Here is a 21774-nt window from a genome sequence, read left to right on the forward strand (position 1 = left end):
TTTGACAGCATGGTGGTTCTCTTTCAGCTCTTATTGCAGCTGGTGTTGGAGTCGATCTTGGCTTTTAGAGCCAAAATGGAGGGGTTTAAGTGTGCCTTAGGAAAGCTTCTGGCATCACGGCCGTGTGGCACTCCAGGGCAGCAAGAAAGCATTTACTGCAGATTAAAGCTCCTCTCAAGTGTTTCACAAAGTCAGCCTTAAGCTTGACAATTGTTCTCAGAGCCATCCAGCAACCTGCAGCTGTACAAAAATGTCACCACCCCATAACAACTATAGTTTCTCCATCCTCCACACGAGGTTGAAGAGGTTATCAATCAGAATTTAGTTTTACGCTCATTTGTCACAAGTTTGTTTAGATGGATGCAATGTGTAACTGTTGTAGGTATATGTGTATCAGCTGACAAGCCTTTTATAAACTCAATTTCTCTTAAATTAAGTGATTCATAGCACCCATATGTGATGGTGCAATGAATGTTTTACCTTTTAAGTGACATTGCCTGTGTAATACCTACATTTTCAATGGTTTAGGCTTGTGTTGTCTTCTTCCAGGTAACTATGCTCGGCCCTCCAACTACAGTGGGCCTGCCAGTACCAGCTACAGCGGCCCCGGCCCCGGCATGACCAACAGTCTGGGAATGAATGCTAGCAGCCCCATGCACGGCCAGGGGCCCGGCCAGCCCATACCTGTAGGACGCAGCCATGGTCCAAGCAGCCAGAACAGGGTTTACCCACCCATGGCTCCCAGCTCCCCCAGCATGCCTCAGCCAGCTGGGCCCGGGATGGGCCCTCCTTCTTTGGGTAGCTCTAATCGTAAAGCCCAGGAGGCAGCAGCAGCTGCCATGCCGGGATCTGCCAACTCAACACACAACAGGTAAGAGCACAGCTAGGACTCCCCTCTAATTTTTTTAGTAAATATTGTATTTTTAGTAGTGCTGTCAGTTAAACGTGTTATTAACGGCGTTAACGCTGAGATTAATGTTCTTTTTGGCCTAGCAAACTTTGTAGTTTTTTTCACATGCTGTTGCAACAACTTGTAACCGGATCTAGCTAAACCGGAAACAAAACAACAGGCACGCCACACCCACTTGTTTGGGCTTGCGAGCCAGGCAAAGAGTATTAGGCTAACGTTACATTTTGAGTGGATGGCGAGGGCGAGACGTCGAAATGGATGCCAATAAGATTCTGAATGGACAGAAGCACATGGATGTTAGTGTGAAATTGAACACTACAGTATATGCCAATGTTGCTTTCAATAAAAAACATTTGCACAAAGCAAGCCAATCCACTTTAATCAATTGCGATTAATTGCAAGTTAACTATGACATTAATGCGATTAATCGCAATAAAATATTTTAATTGTTTGACAGCACAAATTTTTAGAGATTAACATGTTTTTCTGTTTAGCTTCATGTAGCTTCTCACCTAAGTTGCATATATATAGTATATGCGTGAATGTGTGTGTATGTTCATATAATTCACTGCAGCCGCTCCCTTGCCATAATAGTCCTAAAAGTGATCTCAACTAAAAAAGAATTGTGTAGAAAATAATATTGTGGCATCCCAAATAGAAGTGGACCTAACTTCTTTGTTGGACTGAGCCTATTTTATTTCACCTGGAAATAGTGGTATGCTAAGATTAGGGGACAGCAACCATCTCTTATCTTACATCACTCTTTCTGCAGGGTCGTCTGTTGGGAGCTGTGCTGAAAAGCACCACAGAGAGTTTCTGTGCCACAGAGTTTGTGTTTTTTTTTAACCAAAAGTCTTTTCAGACATGAAGGCAAGAGTCTTTCTCAGGGGTTCCAGGCTTCTATGAGCCATTTGCAGAGCTATCCCTATTTTCACACATCTCATAAAGTGCCTGACATTTTGATAGCTGGCACTATACACCAAGTGCCATTTGTTGCAGAAAAAGAGATATTAGCCTGTGAGCAGACTGTAGGGGTTGAATACTGCACTGTCAAAACACAAAAGAAGAAAAAAGCAAACTACAGGTTTACTGTGAAGACACCAGAGACAGATCCACCCTATCACAAATACAAAGCACTTTGATGCTATAATGGTATATGAGTTAAGGGATATTATTTATCCATCAGGGTTGGAGCTGTGAATATATGAGTGTTTCTAGCGTTGGAGACCAGGGCTGTTGTGGGATTGTGTGGGCAGTAAACTTCTGCTGAACCCTGCCAGGGGAACTTGTGGAAACATGGCCGTCTTCTGAGAGGAAGGGTGGATTTCTGCGCTTCCTCCAATCGGAGTGGGTTTTGCCTAACAATGCATCATGGGAGCAGTCTCGCCAGTATTCTGCAGGCTGAAGTGGCAGATTAACATTTGTCAATGTTCATTCCCATTTCTGATGATGCATGAGTCAGACTACAGACTGTGAGCTAGAAATGATATTTCAGATGAAGTTTCTCTTTTTGTCGGGGGGGTTTGTTGATGCCGATCTGCAGACAGCCTCCATATGCAAGGTCCCCAGCCCAGATGCAGCCACCCCAACCCACCTCCACCCACTGGCCCACACCCCACCCCACCTCTACCCATCCTCCCATCCTGCCATCCTCACATTCACAGCACCATAGGTAGGTCCACCACCCTCATAACGTGTGTGCGTGCGTGCGTGCGTGTGTGTGTGTCTGCCTTTAAATATAAACTATCTATATGTGAATGTATTTGTGTGTCATTTTACTAAACTGAATGGACTTTTTTCAAGCTCAACAGAACTGAAAGTAATCGTGATGACACTTCTAACGAGCTCCCTCTGAAAGCAAAACCAGAGGAGTCATCATCGTAATTGCCATCATCACCTTCAGCATCATCACTGTAGTCATCATTATCACCATCAGCATGTCTTAGTCACTCTAATGGCAAGAAGTGAGCACAGACAGTATGATGCATGGACACACTCACTGAGTTTCAGATTGTCCTGTGCACTGTTGGCATTTGGGGGTGCTGACAGTATGTGTGATTTATTACATGTATCAGGGGGTCAGTGCCACACACACACAGCAATGCAAATGCTGGCTGAGCCATTAAGAGATGGCTGGGCTGTCAATAAGAAGTGGCATGACATGATCCCCACTGCTGGGACCAATCAGACTGTCAGTCTCTCCTCACATTCACCAAGACACCAGAGAGGTGGGCTCGCTGTGGTGCTGCTGGAGGGGAGGGCTCCCTCTCCTACGTTTGTTTACATATCTGTCTAAAAAAGTGTGTTTGTGTCTTCACTTATTCCTCTTCTCGGTGAGCCGTTTTGATTCACCATCGACTGACAAAATATCCTTGGGTTTCTTGTCTTTGTTTAGTGTGTTTTATCTCCATCTTTGGCACAAAGCAGTCATTAATGTTTTGATTTTCTGTTGGTCTTTCTCTGTTCATCTGCGGTGGCTGTCGCTGCACTTGCTAACTTCCAAATTGCTATTGTGTTTATTCAAAACAAAGCATTACTTCCACTACACTGGAGGAAAAGCCGAACAGACACTGGATGTTAAGGACAAACAATAGACTTGTATAAACTAGCTGGTGTAAAAACAAAATATAGGTGAAACTATTTGTTTTCAAAGTAAATCAGTGTCCACAAATTTGAATTATTTATCTGCCATCTTCTTTATTCAGAATATTGATTTTTATTTTTTTTTCTTCTTCTACAAACAGGAATTTTGACTGATTTAAAACACAAAACAGTTACTTAAGATGGACATTTTTGGAGAATACTCCAGTTTCTGTATTGCCTGTCTCACCCTCAGAGTTGTTTTTGACTGCTATCGCTCATTCTACCTCTTTTATCCATCCTCGTCTGTTTCTGTTCTCTCTCCTCCCACCTGTTTCACTCTTTTTACCAACTCTCCCAACTGTAACGCCCTCTCTGTCTCTGTGCAACTCTGTTATCCTACCCAGACTGTTTTATCTCCCTCAGTCTTTCTTCCTCCCAATTTGCTTTTTGTTCTCTGCTGTCTCCGGCACAGCCTTGTTATGTTTTTCTTCCTCAGATCCCACTTTAGAACATCTGAGAGAGATCAGGAGAAAATTGGCCTCCAAAAAACCTGCAGTTAAAGGCTCCAGTTCCCCATTTGCTCTCTAGATCTCGGCGCAACATTCAGAAACATTCAGACCTAGTTCCTCTCTGTCTGAGAAACAAGTCGTAGCACATGTCTAGTTTCACTTTTTGATGCATCAACCACAAGTGAACTGCCACAGTCACCCAACTCCCAACCTTCCAAATTGGGCTAGTTAGTAGTGATGTCATAGGCTGGTCTCTTCTTCCTTTCTATATTTTCTTCAACACATCCCCACCAATAATCCCTCTACATTTCCACCTCTCATCCCCCATCTCCATCCTCCCCTGACTCACACACTAGTAGACACACTCCAGCTTCATTACGCTGAGTGAAAAGAATGCCAAATGAGCAGAGGAGGGCCACTTCTTGTATCCCATGGCTGCAGGCATGGGTCATGATTAAATCTTGATAAAGTGTAGCGTAAGTGTTTTTTTTTCCCCTCAAGCCCTCTCAGATTTTTTCCTCGACCGGCCGACTAGAATCGGAAACAAATTCCCCGCTTTTATTGGTTAATCAGTTTGGTTGGTGGTTGAGGGGAAACAGTGTTGGCCTAAAGAGTTTTTGGAACATAAAAAAGAACCCTGTTGCTCTACTAAAAGTTAAATGTGTTAAATAGCAGTACATATATGGCTTTTATTTTATTGACAAAGTCACACAAAATCTAGCTAATCATAATTTTATTTATTTTTTTATAATCATTTATTTTAATTTTATTAATTTTATTATTCTTCTGATTTCTTTGAAAAAAAGAAAGAATAATAAGTAAAAGAAGAATTTGTAAATATTGCTTGTTAATGCACTGTAACCTAACTTCAAAAATAGATGGTGGTCAATCTTAAAATGACATTGTTTTTGTGGAAAATAGCATCACTTTTATGAAGTTGACTCTTTGGGCGAGCTAGGCTGCCAGTTGTCAGTATGATGAATTGCAGCGTAAAAAGTCTGACATGTTCAAATAACACGGCCGGTGTCAAGCCTGTCAGTGTGGAGGAGGTACAAGTTTGTTTGGAAGAAAGGTGCGGTGCAAAATCTTTTTGAAGCTGTGGAATGATGTTGGGGAAGAGAAGAGAACAGAAAGTATTAAAAGGTATAAGCTTTTCTTGGCAGTAGCTTCTAAGGACAGAATTGGCTTTTCAAATGACTTTCCAGCGCTGCCGGCGACACTACAGAAAGTTCCTGGAGCTATAGGAACAGGCTCTGGCAAAAAAAATAAGCACTTAGTAGTAGAAGAAGAGCAAAGCTCTGAAAAAAAGAGCTGTAAATCAAAGGAATATTGAAGGAAGAAAAATGTTGGAAGAGGGAAGAAGAGAGGAGAGGAGAGTGCTCACAGGCAAATCCTCGCCAAATAATTCATTTCTGACCTCCTTAGTAAGTAAATTTGCTAAATAAATAAGAGCAGCGCTTGAATGTCAAGAACGAGGCATGCTGCCTGTGGTGCTTTGTCGCTCGCAGTCTTGGCAGTGCCGCGGAGCGCTCTGCTTTCATTAGATGGGCAAAATAAATGGCTTCTCCTCCATCCATCCTGAGCCGTTTGATGTTTGGGAAGGGGGGGAGGAAGAAGGGAAGAGTAGCTTTTCTCTGGATTTAATATGTTAAAAGCTGTCCTTTTATTTTTTTGTTGGCTGTGTACGTGTGTGTGTGTTAGTTGAGTCAGGAGTTTGGAGGAGCTATGAGCCCAATCTGCCCTGAGAACAGATTGGGTCCATATATAATTCATGGCCTCCAGCCGATCCACGCCATCCTTCCATCCAGCAGCCTCTCTCTGGCTCTTTTTCTCTCACTTTATTCTACACACACACACACACACACACACACACACACACACACAAAGCAGACGAATCGATAGGGAGGGACGCACAGCCATCACACACTCCTGCAGTCCCAACGCTTCTGCTGTCTCGTCCAGTTAGCAGTGCTGGGAGGCATCAGCGCGGCCTGTCACCACGAATGAAGGACAAAGGCGCTGCCACTTCTAGAGAGACACCGTCAGCTGGTTGGCTGGCACCTCGTAACCATGGCATCCCCTTGGCAACAGCGCCCACCCCGCACATGAACACAAGGACACGCTCAAACACACACTGACACACACACATACACTCTCTGCCCACGGTGTGAAAGTGGCCTTCTCCGATGCCCTTCACACATGTGGACTGAATAGCAAAAGGATAGAGATGGCTGTGTGTGTGTGTGTGTGTGTGTGTGTGTGTGCATTAAGTGAAGTGACTGAAGGACAGCAAAATAAAAGAAAAAAACGACTTTCTATTAATGCATTTCAAAGGTCTTTATTTCAACTGTGTGAGATGATGACTTTTCTGCCCTAATGTTGTCTGGACAGGCCGAACAAAAGATTCAACACAAATTTTCATACATCTTCCATGTAATGTGGTGTCAAAACTCTCATGCTAACTTTTCTTAAAAACCTCTGAGAAAAGGTAGTTTCTCTCCCCTGTCACACATTGTGTGTGTGTGTATCTCTCTCTCTCTCTCTCTCTCTCGCTCTCGCTCTCTCTCACTCCTCGGGCCACTCCTAGACAACAGACTGAGAGTGCACTGGCCTGACGATGTTAGGATAGATGTTTCTTGCTGTGTGTGTGTGTGTGTGTGTGTGTGTGTGTGTGTGTGTGTGTGTGTGTGTGTGTGTGTTCCCTCGGCTCAGTCTCATGGAACAGCGATTTCCTCCAGCTCTGGGGCCCTGAGCTGAAGATACGCCCCCCATCGGTCCACAAGGGACACATACTACTCAGGCTTCTTCGTGCCTTCGTTTCCCTCCTTCCTTCTCTCTTTCCCTCCACCTCCCTTCTTCTTTTCTTCATCTCCCTTTATAACCATTCCTCCTCTTTCTCTTCCTTCACTCACTCTTTCTCTCTCTGCGGCAACAGGGTGTTTTTTTTTCTTGGCACAAAGGTGCCTGAGAGAAAGATGAATGCGCTGTGCCATTTTTTTTTCTTTCTTCCCCCCTCCCCGATAGCGGCACATGCATATATTAAGTGTGATTAAACGCTGTGCAATGCCTCCATCAAGTGCTTTCTAATGGGGGTTTTTTATGACATGAATTAGTCATAATGGGAGAGCGCCACAGTCGAAAAAATCTCCAACCACCGTTGTTGTTATTGTTGTTGTTGATTTGGATATTTCACATGAGAGCTTCTGTTTATATTGCTTGAGGGGGATGAGGGGCGGTTTTTACAGTATGGAGGATGAGGTTTGCGGACATTTGGCATCTCCGAACCTATTTGTCCTTGCTGGCTTATTAGCAATTTCTTTTGTATGAGTTTGCATGCATCGTGCATCTTTACTTGAGAGAGAAGTTGCAACGATGAAAAGGTACAATTTATTTCTGTGTCTTGACTCACACAAAGCTTTTTAGGGAACACGTAGGCAGCAACGAAGGAGTCTATATTTCCCCCATTATATGGAAATGGGGCCAGATAAGCGTGGATTTGGTGTGAGCTTGTTTCTTTGCCATGGAGCTCCCCTGTGCACCTCGGCCCCCATAGAGGGATTACATATGTATCATCAGCCGTGCTCTATGACTAATTACATCTGTGAGATGAGATTATGGGGAGGTTTACCAAGCCAATCCCTCCTCTTAGGCTATGTGTATCGGTTCCAACATGAGGTATTACACTATGTGTCTGTGTGAGTGTGTGAAAGAGAGAAAGATGCCAGTTAAAAATGAATTGACTGACATAAATCCGGATATAATTTTTCTTTTCGTCCACATAAAACGGTGTTTCATTTTGGGCCAAATACTCCTCCTTGTGGTCTATCGTTGCCCAACATTGTCCCTCTGATGTCTTCCTTCCTTCTTGCTTTCCTTCCTCTTACTTTACATTAACCCATGCTATCATTTCACTTAACCAGTTGTATGCCCCTTTCTACCTCTCCTCTTCTTCTCTTCCTTTCTAATTTTATTTAATCCTGCATTCTCAGTCTTCCACATTTCCTCTCCTATTTGTTGATCGTTTAGGTCTCTCTCTCTCTCTCTCTCTCTCTCTCTCTCTTCTCTCTTCACTTAAAATATTTTTTGTCTGTCTCCCCCTTACTCCCGATCTTCTTTTATATGGTTGTCCAGGAGATAATCTTGAGTCAGCAGGAGATAGACTAAATTGTTCCAAACGGTGTTTCCTTTCAGCCCCCATGTCACTGGCTTTGGCCTGCCTGGGATGCAATGATAGACGTTGACTTCAATCACACACACGCACGCACACACACACACTCTGTCTCCCTGACACACACACACACACTCCTAGATAGCTAGCATTCAGCAGGTTGCAGATAAGCCCCCTCTGATGTCACTTGCAACACCATGTGATGAACCGCCTGAGAGAGAGAGGGAGTGGGAGAGGGAAGGGAGGCTGAGGGAGGGAGTTTGAGCGGGATTGACTTCTGCTGTCACCATGGCAACAAATAACATGATCCTCTCCAAAAGCACACCTTAATTAGTTAAATTATGAGAGGAGAGGGGAGGTAGGGGAGGGGGGATTTGTTGTAGAGAAGAGCAAAGAGAGGATGGGAGAGTTTTCTAATGCTGCATGCTCATCTTCAATCTTTTGGAAGAGCTGTTTGTTTGATCAGGGATATGTTGTGTACTGTGTTTTCATTGTGACTTTCAGATATACATGCTGCTCGGTTTTTACTACAACAATAAAGCAGTATGGCAGTGACAGACTGCCAAATATCATCTTTGTACGATTTTGTGACTTCTGTTCTTCTGCAGCTTTCACTGTGACCCACTTATCTCTCCACAGCCTGTCATTACATTGTGAATCCAAACTGGATTCCGCTCCACCAATTCTAACATCTTTTTCCTCTTTCTGTGGTAGGCAGGGGAACTATCAAGGCCCTGGCATCAGCCAGGCTAGCACCATGGCTACCACTGTCCCCTACAGCCAGCCAACAGGAAACAACAGCTCAGCCATGGGCAACGCACAAGGTCCAGCCTACAATATGCCACCTTCAGGTATATTGTCTTTGGGTTTGAATACTTACAGGTGCTGGCATTAGCAATACAAATATCAGCATTTACATTACCCAACACGTTGGAACTCATTTCTAACAGGCAAGATAACTTGTGTAAAATATCTTTATTTCCCTTCATATCCACTTCTATTCATACAGCCTCCTGCAGCCCTTTATCTACAGTTAGATTTGACCCTATATGTCCACTGACTTATCTTGCATTGCAATGTAAAGAATACATGTTAATAAAATAGAGAAGAACTTGTTGAATAAGAAATTGCAGCCCTGCGGGTTAATGTTAAACAGTACACTGAGCCACTCAGGAAGAACCTATGTGTTTATGTTGAATAGCAGAACCAACTTAGAATTGGGGGCGGGGGGACTATAATCAATGGCCTGTCATGCCAATAAAGCTCTTTAAATTGTGGAATTGTGAGGGGACTAAAAGGGCCAAAAGATAGTAAAAAGCTAAGAAATCAAGAGTTACTTTCTCTCTTACTTTTCCTGTATATCTGGCCCTCCAGTGAGCAAAGATTAATGTAGTGCATCCCTTTTCTTTCAGCCCTTCCCCTCGCTGCATTGTTGCTAAACGCACCTCGGAAGCACTGTGGCTCCCAAAATGAAAGGCACCTTTTATTCAAAACCAAATATCAGAATGCGTGACATTTGGAAAACTTCAAAGGAATTAGAGCGCCAAGGTTCCTCAGATGAGTTCTGTTTTGCCCCTGGGCACGGTAAAAAGCCATTAGTTTTCCCACTGTGCCGCAGCACACAAGGGAAAAATAAAGGGGGAGCCTTGTATTCAAGGACCCTTTCTTTCTGTTAATAAGAAATATGCAGCTGGCACTATGAGAAGTAGTCTTTAAAGATCTCAGCTCATCCTCAATTCAAAACCTCATGAAGGTATACAAATGACTTGAACAGAACAGAAACAAGTCTTCTTTGAAGCCAACATCTCGTGAATGCTAACCTTCCCATTCTGTTGCCACTTTGAGTATCTGAGAACATCCATGATTTCTCTCAAAATGAGGATGTGCAGTCAACAAGGTTGAAAGAGCACACAGGCCGCAGTCTTTTTATCTTCCATTTGTGATGAGTGCCTGGACAGGCTGTAGAGGGGCCTTGAGAACACAAAAAGAAAAAGCATAAACCTTTTTACATTGTCTAACTGTAGACTGTCACATTATACCAACTGTTATCAAGCAGCTCTCAGCACACACAAAGAGGGCACAGTTCATTTTAGGGAGTTAAATCATATTGAATCAACTGTGACATGAAAACATGTCATTCCGCTGTGGTGAAAGCATACCTGTTGGGACAAAGGTATTTTATAAAAAAAGAAAAATCGTAACCTTGACCTTTCATTTGAGACAATGTTGATTTTTATGTCCAAAGAACAAAGGTTACATGCCCACAGATATCTCTTACATAATGTTTGTAATTCAGCCTCTCAACTATTTTTGTTTGTGAACATTTGAGTACGACTGTTTTTTTTAGTAAATGTTTCCTCATTCTTGTTGAAGGAGCCATGGGGATGCCGGTAGATGGGATGATGAGCCCAGATGGGAAACCAAAATCCGACGCAAAAGACGACAGCGGCCCCACCAACGAGCCTCACAAACCAAAGGTACCTCCTTGACCTTTTTCCTCTTGCCATCTCTCTTTGCAATTTCCTCTTGTTTTTTTGTTTTGTTTTTTGATCTCGCTCCCCTAATGAAGCAAACCAAATCTGATCAGCATTTGCTGCCTCAGCACAGTAGGCTATTTATCTGTTGTTTTCTCGCCATATTTAATGATTTGTTTAACATTTACCATTCGTAATGTTTTCCTCGCTTTGTTTTTGCCCCCAGCACTCTGTTCTTGCTTGATGTTTTGGTAGCACGAGCTGTAAAAAAAAAAAAAAAAAAAAAAAAAAGAGACACAGAAAGAAAGAAAGAGAGGGCCCGGCATCTGCAGTACACACATCCATGTACACAAATTTAAACACACACAGAATACAGTGCATAATACACACACGCATGCACATTTCTTCAATTATTTTATTAAACAAAAAGACAAGAAGCCACACACTGGCCTTTGCAGTAAGTCACACACACAGACACACACATATATGTGTGTATACACCATCATTTTCTTTAGCACTCAGTGCCTCACACATAACACACACACGTCCCAATACACAATGCTGACTTCTCATTTTGCCCTACAATTGCAGCTCGGCTTGGCTCAGCTCAGCAACAACAGAACTCTGCTCTTTGCTCTTTTCTACCCCCTCCCCTTGTTTTTGCTCAACAACCCATCTTTTCTCTCTCTCTCTCTCTCACACACACACACACACACACACACACACACACACAGCTCCATCACATCCACTACACGTCTTTTCCCTCCAAATCCCTGTCTTTTCTTTTGCTGATTACGGTAGTAGGGCCTTTTGAATTATTTAAGGCAGTCAGAGCAGTCAGAAAGACCCCCAGTGCTCCCAAAAGAGATGATCTGTCTGCCAAAAGAGAGAGGAGAGTGAGTAAGAGAGAGAGAGATAGAGAAAGAGAGGGGGAGAAAGATAAGGTTTTGCTGACATGAGCATTCTGTACACAGACCAGAAGCACTTGTCAAGCTGTTGTTCGCTCTTTCGCAGTTTCTTTCACACACACACACACACACACACACACACACACACACACACACACACACACACACACACGTAGGTACACATGCACTGAAGGACTAGACACAGACTTACACCCGGTGATGTGAGCTAACATGGAGTGATTTACACAAATTAGAGCTTGTATCCAGTTTCTCACACACACACACACACACACAAAAACATATAGAGGACACAGACTAATACATACTGATCTGTATGCATTCTATATATCTGGCATGCAAACACATGCATTTATGCATGTAGACAAAGGCACAATAGCAGTAAGACATGCAAAATCTTCCACAAACACATTGGCTATAGAGCTATTTCAGTGGTGGAAAGTAACTAAGTACATGTACTTAAAGGTGCAATATGTAATATTGTATGTAATACTGGCAGCTAGCGGTTAAAATAGTTACTGCACAATTCAAAATACTGGAGAGTCGTTTCCTCCGCCCCCTCCTGCCCAGACTCGAAGTTCACGGAGGTTGACGCTTTTCTCACATAGCCAGACATTACTCCACAGCACAGCGGAGTAGCTAACGTTAGATGCTAGTCTCACATAGCCAGACATTACTCCACAGCACAGCGGAGTAGCTAACGTTAGATGCTAGTCTCACATAGCCAGACATTACTCCACAGCACGGCGGAGTAGCTAACGTTAGATGCTAGTCTCACATAGCCAGACATTACTCCACAGCACAGCGGAGTAGCTAACGTTAGATGCTAGTCTCACATAGCCAGACATTACTCCACAGCACAGCGGAGTAGCTAACGGTAGATGCTAGTCTCACATAGCCAGACATTACTCCACAGCACAGTGGAGTAGCTAACGGTAGATGCTGACTATATTGACCGTCATAAAAGCCCGTGCTCACGCGGAGCTCTGTAACCAACTGACAGACACACTTTTTTGGCATAAAATTACAGTATGAACCGCTAAAAACACAACAACCTCACTGTCCTCTCCACACGCCAGTCAGGCACACTTCCTCGGCTTAGAATTACAATACGAAACGCTAAAAATACCACTACCTTGCCAACGGAACACACTTCATTGGCTTAGAATTATGGCAACAATCGCTAAACACACTGCAAACTCACAGTCTTCTCTTTCCGATTTACAGCCCCCCTCTCGTGGCTTAAAATAACTCACCGTTGTCGGCTCCAGCCGCTGAAGAGGCTACACGTTGTAAACAGCCATGGGCTGCTTGCCTGGTCCTCCCGGTAACGTTAACAGTTAGCAGGGTTAGCATGGCGGCATTAGCCAGGACCAGTCGGGATCACTTTACTGGCTATGTCTCAATTGTTTTTGCGAGTAACCAACTCGGGTACTCTAGCTATATAATTCAATGTGAGTACACAAATGTTGAAATTACAAAAAATGCCCATCCCTAGTAGCTGTGATAAATTAGCCTGAAGCTAATGCTTACCTGTTCAGGAGAAAATAAGCCAACTCTGCTTCCTTTTGGGATTTAAGCTGTCTCCATCTTTCAAATACATCTCCAATATTTACCAGGGGGTTGTTACGTCTCTGGTCACGCAACTGTTAGAAACATGCTGTTTTCTTTTTTTTATGTCATGTAGAATCTATCTCCGTTGATCCTGTTTGTTTGTGTGCTGCTTTCATGGCTGTACTACCGTTGCAGCTGTAGCACGCTGGGTTTACGTTTTTACAGGTATATCTGTCAACCCGGCCTGCCTGTCAAACTGGGCCGTTGATAACAACACACAGATCAAAACATAAACATAAATTCCGTCATGGAATGTAAATTTCAAAAAGAAAAAATACTGACATTAGCATTGTTGTCAGAAAAGATAGTATTTCAGTTTAACATGTTTCCTTAATATCTGATGAGGCATTGGTGTCATTTTTGGATTTATTACAGTACAAATATTACATATTGGACCTTTAAGTAGTGTACTTAAGTAAAATTGACTTGTACTTTAGTTGAGTATTTCCATTTTTTTGCTTTCAATTTCTATTCCAATACATTTTACAGGAAACACTTTTACTTTTTGCTTGACTACATATTTTTGACAGCTATGGTTACTGGTTCCTTTATAGATTCATATTCTCAATACAGATCAACAAATAATCACGTATTATGCTACCCAGTAGTATAAAAAGTACCAGCCACATCATTAAAGTGATGTTTACACATTAATGCATCAATAATTATAATGTAATACAATTAAATATATTATTCTGAAATGGGAAATTATGTATAATAAAGAGTACTTTTGCTACTTTCAGTATATTTTGATGCTAATACTTATGTACTTTTACTTATAATAAAATATATGTATACATGTATACGAATAAAAAATGGAATGCAGGACTCAGTAACAGAGTATTCCTACATTGTGGTATTGTACTTTCACTTAAGTAAAAGATCTGAGTACTTCTTCCACCACTGATATCTACAGCCTAAGAAATGTGAGACCCACTTAGACACAAACAGCAGTGGAAGCAGTATTTACTTAAAGGTCCCATGGCATGGTGCTCTTTGGATGCTTTTATATAGATCTTAGTTTTCCCCTAATACTGTATCTGAAGTCTCTTTCCCGAAATTCAGCCTTGGTGCAGAATTACAGCCACTAGAGCAAGTCCCACAATGAGCTTTCCTTAGGATGTGCTATTTCTGTGTCTGTAGCTATTGAGGAGGAGAGAGGGGGGGCAAGGTGGAGGGTGAGGGTGTGGCCTTGACGAACTGCCACTTTGCTCGTTTGAAAGCCATGATGTCTCTCTCTCATGGGTGGGCCAAATTCTCTGGGCGGGCAAAGCAGGGAAAGGGGAGGTAATCTTGCTCCTTATGACCTCATAAGGAGAAGATTCCTGATTGGCCCATCTGAGCTTTAATTTTCTCAAAGGCAGAGCAGGATACCCAGGGCTTGGTTTACACCTATCGCCATTTCTAGCCACTGGGGGACCATAGGCAGGCTGGGGAAACTCATATTAATGTTAAAAAATCTCATAAAGTGAAATTTTGATGCCATGGGACCTTTACTTAAGTAAAAGCAGCAATATCCCAATGTAAAAAAAAAGTATCACAATCACAAAAAGTGTTATTATATGTTACATTGCATTACATTTCATTTAGCTGATGCTTTTATCCAAAGCGACTTCCAATAAGTGCGTTCAACCATGAAGGTACAAACTCAACAAGAATCACATAGAAAAGTGCATTAGCTTCAAATTAAGTGCCACATGTAAGTGCAATTTCTTTTTTTTTTATAACCATCATCAATAAGTGTGTGATGATGGTTGCTTTAAGATGTAAGCAGAATTTTAAAATTGTATCTGGTCGAGGTGGAGCTAATTTTACTACTTCTTTTAAAGTATTTAAATCTATAAAGCATCAGATTTTATGATATTATATGTTATTCGAATTAGTAACTATAGCTGTCAAATAAATGAAATGGAGTAAAAAGTATAATATTCCCCTCTAACATGTAGTGCGATAAAAGAATAACTTCAAATGGGAAATACTCAAGTGGAGTGGAAGTACCTCAAAATTGTGCTTAAGCAATTATTATTATATAAGCAATGTATTTATGTACTTTCCACCTCTGGATCCAAACTTATGCATTACAACACAAACACACACACAGACACACATGTCCGTATGCCCGTGCACACACACATTGACTCCTTTTGGGTTATCTACCGTTGCAAACTTGAGCTATGACCTCACTGTTGTTGTGTGGACAGTAGTAGAACACACCATTATAGTGCTATACTGATAGTGAGGAGGTGGGTGAAAGAACACAGTGACGGATGCTTTTATACAAAGAAAATGAAAGTCCTCTTCCTCTCCTCTTTCTCCTCACCAGCTACAGGATGGCTACAGCCACAATAACAGCAGCAGTAGTTCCCAGCAGTGCGTGTCCCAGCCTGCCACCCCAGGTGGCGCCCTGCCCGTGCCCTCGCCCCTCTCACCCAGCCCAGCCAGCCTGTCCTCCTACCACGGAGACGACAGCGACAGCATCAGCAGCCCTCCCTGGCCCCTGAAGACCCCCTCCAGTCCTGTAAGCACTAGAAGCTCAAACACTATTGGATGGATGGATGTGTGCATTTACAAAGTACAGGAATTAAATGATCATATACACACAGAGACCAAACCAAACAACTTAAGATCAGTGAAACAAAGTCAATTTCCCTTTATGGACATTAATGTCAATACAAGCTGTTTGTCTGATTGATTCATGTATGACTGAAGTCTTTTTAAACCTGGGCTGAAGCCAGACATGGCTGTGTGAGATTAAACTTTGTCCACCAATTTGAACTTGAAGGATATGAATGTGAATGAACTTGGAAGTAAACACAGGCTGCACATTGAAGAAAATGCTCTAAAGAAGTGTTTATTTTTGTTTGGACATTCAACCAAACCAAGGGCCTACTTTAGAATGTGTAAATATGGGATAAAACATTAATGATCCTCATGGGGAGAGTGGGTTGTTGTCGCAGAAAACTGCAGTAGGATACAGCAAAAAAAACAACTGCAGAATAGACTATATACACTAGAATATATAGTATATACTATGCATGAATTGCCCAAATTAGCATTTAGAAAGTTATGTAAATGATGTGTCCACACATGTCAAGTGTAGGATATGAATGAAGACAGCTTTATTATTGTGCTTACACACATATGGTCTACCACATATAGTATACCTTTTATTCATGTAAAAAAACAAAAAACGCGTATTAACATGAATGTAGCTTATAAGAGGTCACATTCTCATTTTACATTACCATAGTCTCTTTTTTCTCTCTGCGTCTCTCACCAGAAAGCCAACCCTAATTCCTCCTCCCTCAGTGGGGAGCGAATCACGCGGCTATTTGAGCTGGGTGTGGAGCCAGAGAGGCGGGGCTGGGTGGAGCGATACCTCACCTTCATGGAGGAGAGGGGCACGCCTGTTGCCCAGCTTCCCGTTGTGGGCAAGAAGGCACTGGATCTCTGGAAGCTCTACATAGCTGTTCGGGAGATTGGAGGCCTCGCCATGGTAAGGTGTTGTTATGTTGGGATAATGTTAGATTAGATTCATCTTTACTGTCATTGCACAGAGTACAGGTACTGAGACAATGAAATGCATTAAGAGATAACAGACAAAATACACAGTTCTAAATCCATGGGCCTTTTTATGCTGCTTTAATAGCTTCCAGTCTTCTAGGAAGGAATACTCACACGATTTTGGAGCATGCAGGGTTTTGCTCCCATTCAGCCACAATAATGTCAGTGAGGTCGGCCACTTATGTTGTGAAATAAGGCCTGGCTCACAGTCAGTTTCAGTTCAGTTGGATGGATGGGGTTTAGGTTAGGGCTCTGTGCAGACCAGACTTCCACACGAAAATCTGGAAAATAATTTCTTTATGGACATGGCTTTTTGCCCTGAGGCATTGTCTTGTTTAAACAGGAAATCAACCTTCCCCAAACTGTTGTCTGAAATAGTATTGTATTTTGTAATATTACTGTATTAGGGTCTCCCCTAATTGGAACTGAGCGCCATAAGTGTGTGGTCAGTGGTGTCACATACTTTTGGCCTGTTAATGTGGTACTTTAATGCTGTTAAATGAAAAACAGCAATGTAAAAAGTATGTGCAATTCTCAAGAGTGACCTACAACTTTGTGGTTATAGTAAGTACAAAAACATTAAGTGCACAGCCATGGAATTGATTTTGTTAATGAAATTCAGCAGGCTGTGGTCGACCATACTTCAGGCAAAGTGTGTGGCTGATGCCACTGCGATGCATTTCTATATAGAGAGAGGACATGTGTGCACATTGTGATCAGTGATCCTTATTTGACTTAATAATGTCTTGTCCTTCCCTCAACCCTCAACCACTCAGGTAAACAAGAACAAGAAGTGGCGCGAGCTGTCCACCAACCTGAATGTGGGGACATCCAGCAGCTCAGCCAGCTCGCTCAAGAAGCAGTACATCCAGTATCTGTTTGCCTATGAGTGTAAGATGGAGAGAGGAGAAGATCCGCCAGCAGACAGCAGCAGCAGCGGCAGCAGCATGGCTGGAGGGGACAGCAGGAAGCAAGTCAAGATCCAGCCACCCTCACCTGGTAAGGCCTGATAACAGACTCGTTGGCTGAGTTTTTCACAACTCCACTCTCCCATCTGTCAGCAGCCAAACAACAGGTGCTACTGATCAAACTACAGGTGTTGGGAATCTTCAGAGAAAAAGAGTGATCTGTATTCATGACAATGTGGCGTACAACATCACCACAATAAAGGCTTTGCGGCTGAGTCAGAAACCTCGTATTGAAGGTAGATGCTATATGCTAGCATCTTGGAGGACTGGGAACTGGCAGAATATTAGTTGTGTGTGCAGATTAAAAGAAAAGTTTTATTAGCAGGTTATGTAAGTTTGTTCCACAATTTAGGTTTTGGTGACAGACAATGTTGCAAAAGAGTCATCTCATTTGGTCTAAACAAACAGTTGCATTTTATTTTGCACCTAATTAGCTATAAAAGAAATAAAAGGTAATGTTATTACTGCGAGCTGTGTTACGTTCGCAGCTGTGCACATCAGAAGATTACAAATAGTCATTAATTACGAGCCAAAGAAAAAATTAACCATGTATGTGCCACACTGCAAAAACAATTCATAGAGGCACTGACAGTTAAAGGGTCAGTTAACCCAAATTACAAAACAAAATGTCTTACCTGACGTAAGATTTGGCACTTGTGATGCTCACAACATTCACAAATGACGAACCTCAACAAAATCTAAATTGCAAATACCTCTAGAGCTAAGAGAGAGATTTTGTGATTTGGCCGAATTGACCCTTTAACAACTTACAGTACCATGGCCAGCCAGTATGTGCGACATTATTGTTAAAAAGAAAAAGCATACAAGAATGCAACATGAATACATAAGCACATCTTAAAACCCAAGAGAGATGAGTGAACATCAGTACTGTTTTGATGAAATGATTCTCAGTTTAATGAAGGTGAGCTACGATACGATCACCACTTGCACCTCAAACCTGGGACTCGCCTTTATTTGATTACAATGCTTTGGAGGTTAAGAAATATTGTTTTGGTCCAGCACCATAACATAAAGGGTGCTTTTTGTTTGTGTGTATTACCTGTTCACACCGTGTGTCTCTTTGCACAATTATGACGTGAGGATCAAAAGAGGAGAGAGAAAGAGTTGGAGCGATATAGAGCAGTAAGGTCACATCTCTAATTTGCAGCGGAGATGAGAAAAGTGACCCTGGCTTTTAAATAGAACATCAGAGCACTTCACCTGCCTGGGACACTGCAGATTGCTTTTCCTGGTGGGTGGAAAAGAGCATCTGCCTTCATTTGCACACACACACACACACACACACACACACACACATACAATACACACTGTATGTTGCTCATAACGCTTTATAATTCCCAATTCAGCCCCCTCTCATCCATTCAACGGGACCTAATCACACCAATTTCACAGAATCTCATTTTGACTACATCAGCTGATGGGACCATGGTACACATGCTCAGAAATAGTGTCTATATTGTGAAATATCAAAAGGTCAACAATTGGGATGTTTGGACCGCCTTTTGGATATGCAGCATTAAACTGTAAAGTGCTTATGCTACACTACTATATTGAAGTGGGATCTGCTGCATCATTTTTATATCACCTCCATATGTAAAAAATGATGGTCTTAAGTGCTATAATGCATTTAAAACATACTTATTTTAATCTATAATAAAGGTTTTTATTACTTGGGTCTATTTTCATAGTTTTGTCTGTCAAATTGTTCTTTTACTAAAAGTATTAGCATATAACTTCATCAATATGCAAGAATAAGATGCGGTGCTGGTAGATATCCCAGGAAACCAGGAGAACGAGTGATATATTACTGTGAAGTAATATATGTAACCTTTTAATCACATAAAAAAAAACTAATTATTACTGACATTTCTGGTGCACTCATGTTCAATTTTAAATCCAAGTAAAGTGGCAAAAATAATATGGCTACTGTTGCCAGATATTAGCAATTTCTTTGATCAGGTTATCATAACCAATAGAAATGATGGCATTACGAAAATAAGACCCAAGTAGTAATAAACCAGAATTCCCTTCTTTAAATTACTACAAAATGTCCAACAAATTAACATCTGCCAATAGGGTGAGATGTTTTTACTTCTAATCTAGATCCACTTTCTTGTTGTTGTTTGTTGCAGTGTATAATTGTCTAGATGATTGTGATGCATTAGTGTTGTTTAAGTGATTATGTTACATTTAATAGGCCAATAATATTCATAACAAATATGATTCTAAGAATTCCTATACAAAATTACTTAAAAGATGGACACGGGTTGTAGTTAAGGTATGGATACATTTGTCTTTAACACTGAAGTCAGCCGAGGGATTTTTTATTACACAGCCCACTTCTAAAACTTTGGCTGTTTTGGGTAAATTCTGTTATGAAAAGTGCTGAATACCAATCTTTCAAAAAGTCCAATCCATTTCCTTTTTATGCCTCTGTCTTGATCTACTATTTATGCTTTCCTTCTCCGAGTGCAAACTGCCCTACTGACACCCTGCCAGCCTATATATAGACTGACAGCCCAATGATGTCACTGAGGGAGTTTGTCCTTTGGGCTGGTGTGTGTGTGTGTGTGTGTGTGTGTGTGTGTGTGTGTGTGTGTGTGTGTGTGTGTGTGTGTGTGTGTGTGTGTGTGTGTGTGTGTGTGTGTGTGTGTGTGTGTGTGTGTGGTGGCGGAGGGGGTGGGGTGTGGGGAGTGAGTGATTAATGAGGACTGGAATTTGAAACGTAAACAAACTTGACCTCGCCGTCACCTTTCATTCACAAAACTTGCTCGGCTGACTGACTTTCTCTCTTCCCCCCCTCCCCTTAACCACTACCACCCCTCTGGATTATGTCACCTGCTGACACACACACACACACACACAACCTCTCGTGCGCACACACATCAAATGTTAGCCACATGTCTCTTGCACACATTTTTTCCCCCCTCATCATAATTCTTTTCTCCCTCTTAATGTGGAGCAGAGGGCATTTGAGTTCATGCTTTCCTCCACACACACACACACACACCCATCTTTAAAACCCCACTGCTTGGTATTATGTATCTGTCTGGCTGCCCGCCTGCTCTTGAAGAATGATAAACCTCTTAACCTTGGCTAACCCCACCATTGTTTGCACTTCTTCACGTGTGCATGCACGTTCGTGTTCGTCTGAAGCGGGCATATCCCGGGAAGTGAAGAATCCCTAATGCTCACTGCCCCTTACTTGCCCTCTCTCCTACCTCTGCTCATCATCATGGGATAACATCTCTCCCTGTGTGTCTCTCTCTCTCGTTCTCCTTCTCTCCGTCTCCTATGATGTAGAGGCAGGGGGTATCATTGAATAATTCAGAATTAGCATGAATTTTTAAAGCTTAAATCTTCCTTTAATTTTTTTTCCTATTGTAACGTGCAGTGCAGGGAAAGGCCACTGAGGCTGTTCCAGAGAAAGTCTTCTTACGCTAAACGCTCATTAGGATACTTTTATATTCTCTCTTCCTCCGTCTTTGTCATCTTTTAGCCGGAACGGTCCACATTTTCCATTAAACCTGCTTCTGGGAATTTGTATCCCTTGGTTTTATCTGGTTGGGGGTTCTTTGTGTGTTGGGCTCTTGTTGCACGGCACTCTTATAATTTTACAGTCATCTGAACTGAAACATTCAAAGAACTATGGTGTCATAACAAGAGAGCACACTAATCTAATTTTATCTCCGGTTGGAGTCTCTGTGTGAGGGGATGTATTTTTTTCTAGGAGGAGGTCACAAGCACGTGCTTTCACAAGCTCCTCACTCATATTTTTAGGGGATAGCTTGCACATAACTACATTTTACCCAATACACTGATAGACATAAGCCCTATGCACTATATTTTCTTCAAATACATCTGTGCCCCCCCAGCTTAGCCCTCCACATGAACAAACAAGCCAGCTAAACAATCTTCAAATGGCTTCCACATAAAGAGCTGTGCTGCAACCACACAAGTGGGCAATTGCCTCTGAAAAAATCCTTCCCTTGTCTTCGCTATGTCCTCTTTTCCTGCCTCCTTTACCTTCTCCTCTT

The 21774-nt window shown here is 42.1% G+C and overlaps 1 protein-coding gene across 9 annotated transcripts in view; it reads left to right on the forward strand.

Annotated features, from left to right (window-relative positions):
• The window catches only part of LOC114546385 (AT-rich interactive domain-containing protein 1B), a 207639-nt gene that overhangs the window by 176244 nt on the left and 9621 nt on the right, over positions 1-21774 (forward strand). For 8 of the 9 annotated variants that reach the window (XM_028565135.1, XM_028565138.1, XM_028565137.1 and 5 more), the window contains 7 exons: positions 550-871; positions 2454-2582; positions 8885-9021; positions 10544-10647; positions 15508-15702; positions 16465-16680; positions 17525-17747. In XM_028565135.1, the coding sequence (XP_028420936.1) occupies positions 550-871; positions 2454-2582; positions 8885-9021; positions 10544-10647; positions 15508-15702; positions 16465-16680; positions 17525-17747 (1326 nt within the window). The remainder of the gene's footprint in view (positions 1-549; positions 872-2453; positions 2583-8884; positions 9022-10543; positions 10648-15507; positions 15703-16464; positions 16681-17524; positions 17748-21774) is intronic. The other variant, XM_028565133.1, reaches the window with a different exon arrangement.

This window comes from Perca flavescens, chromosome 20, assembly GCF_004354835.1.
Source record: "Perca flavescens isolate YP-PL-M2 chromosome 20, PFLA_1.0, whole genome shotgun sequence".
In the NCBI taxonomy this organism is placed as follows: Eukaryota; Metazoa; Chordata; class Actinopteri; order Perciformes; family Percidae; genus Perca; species Perca flavescens.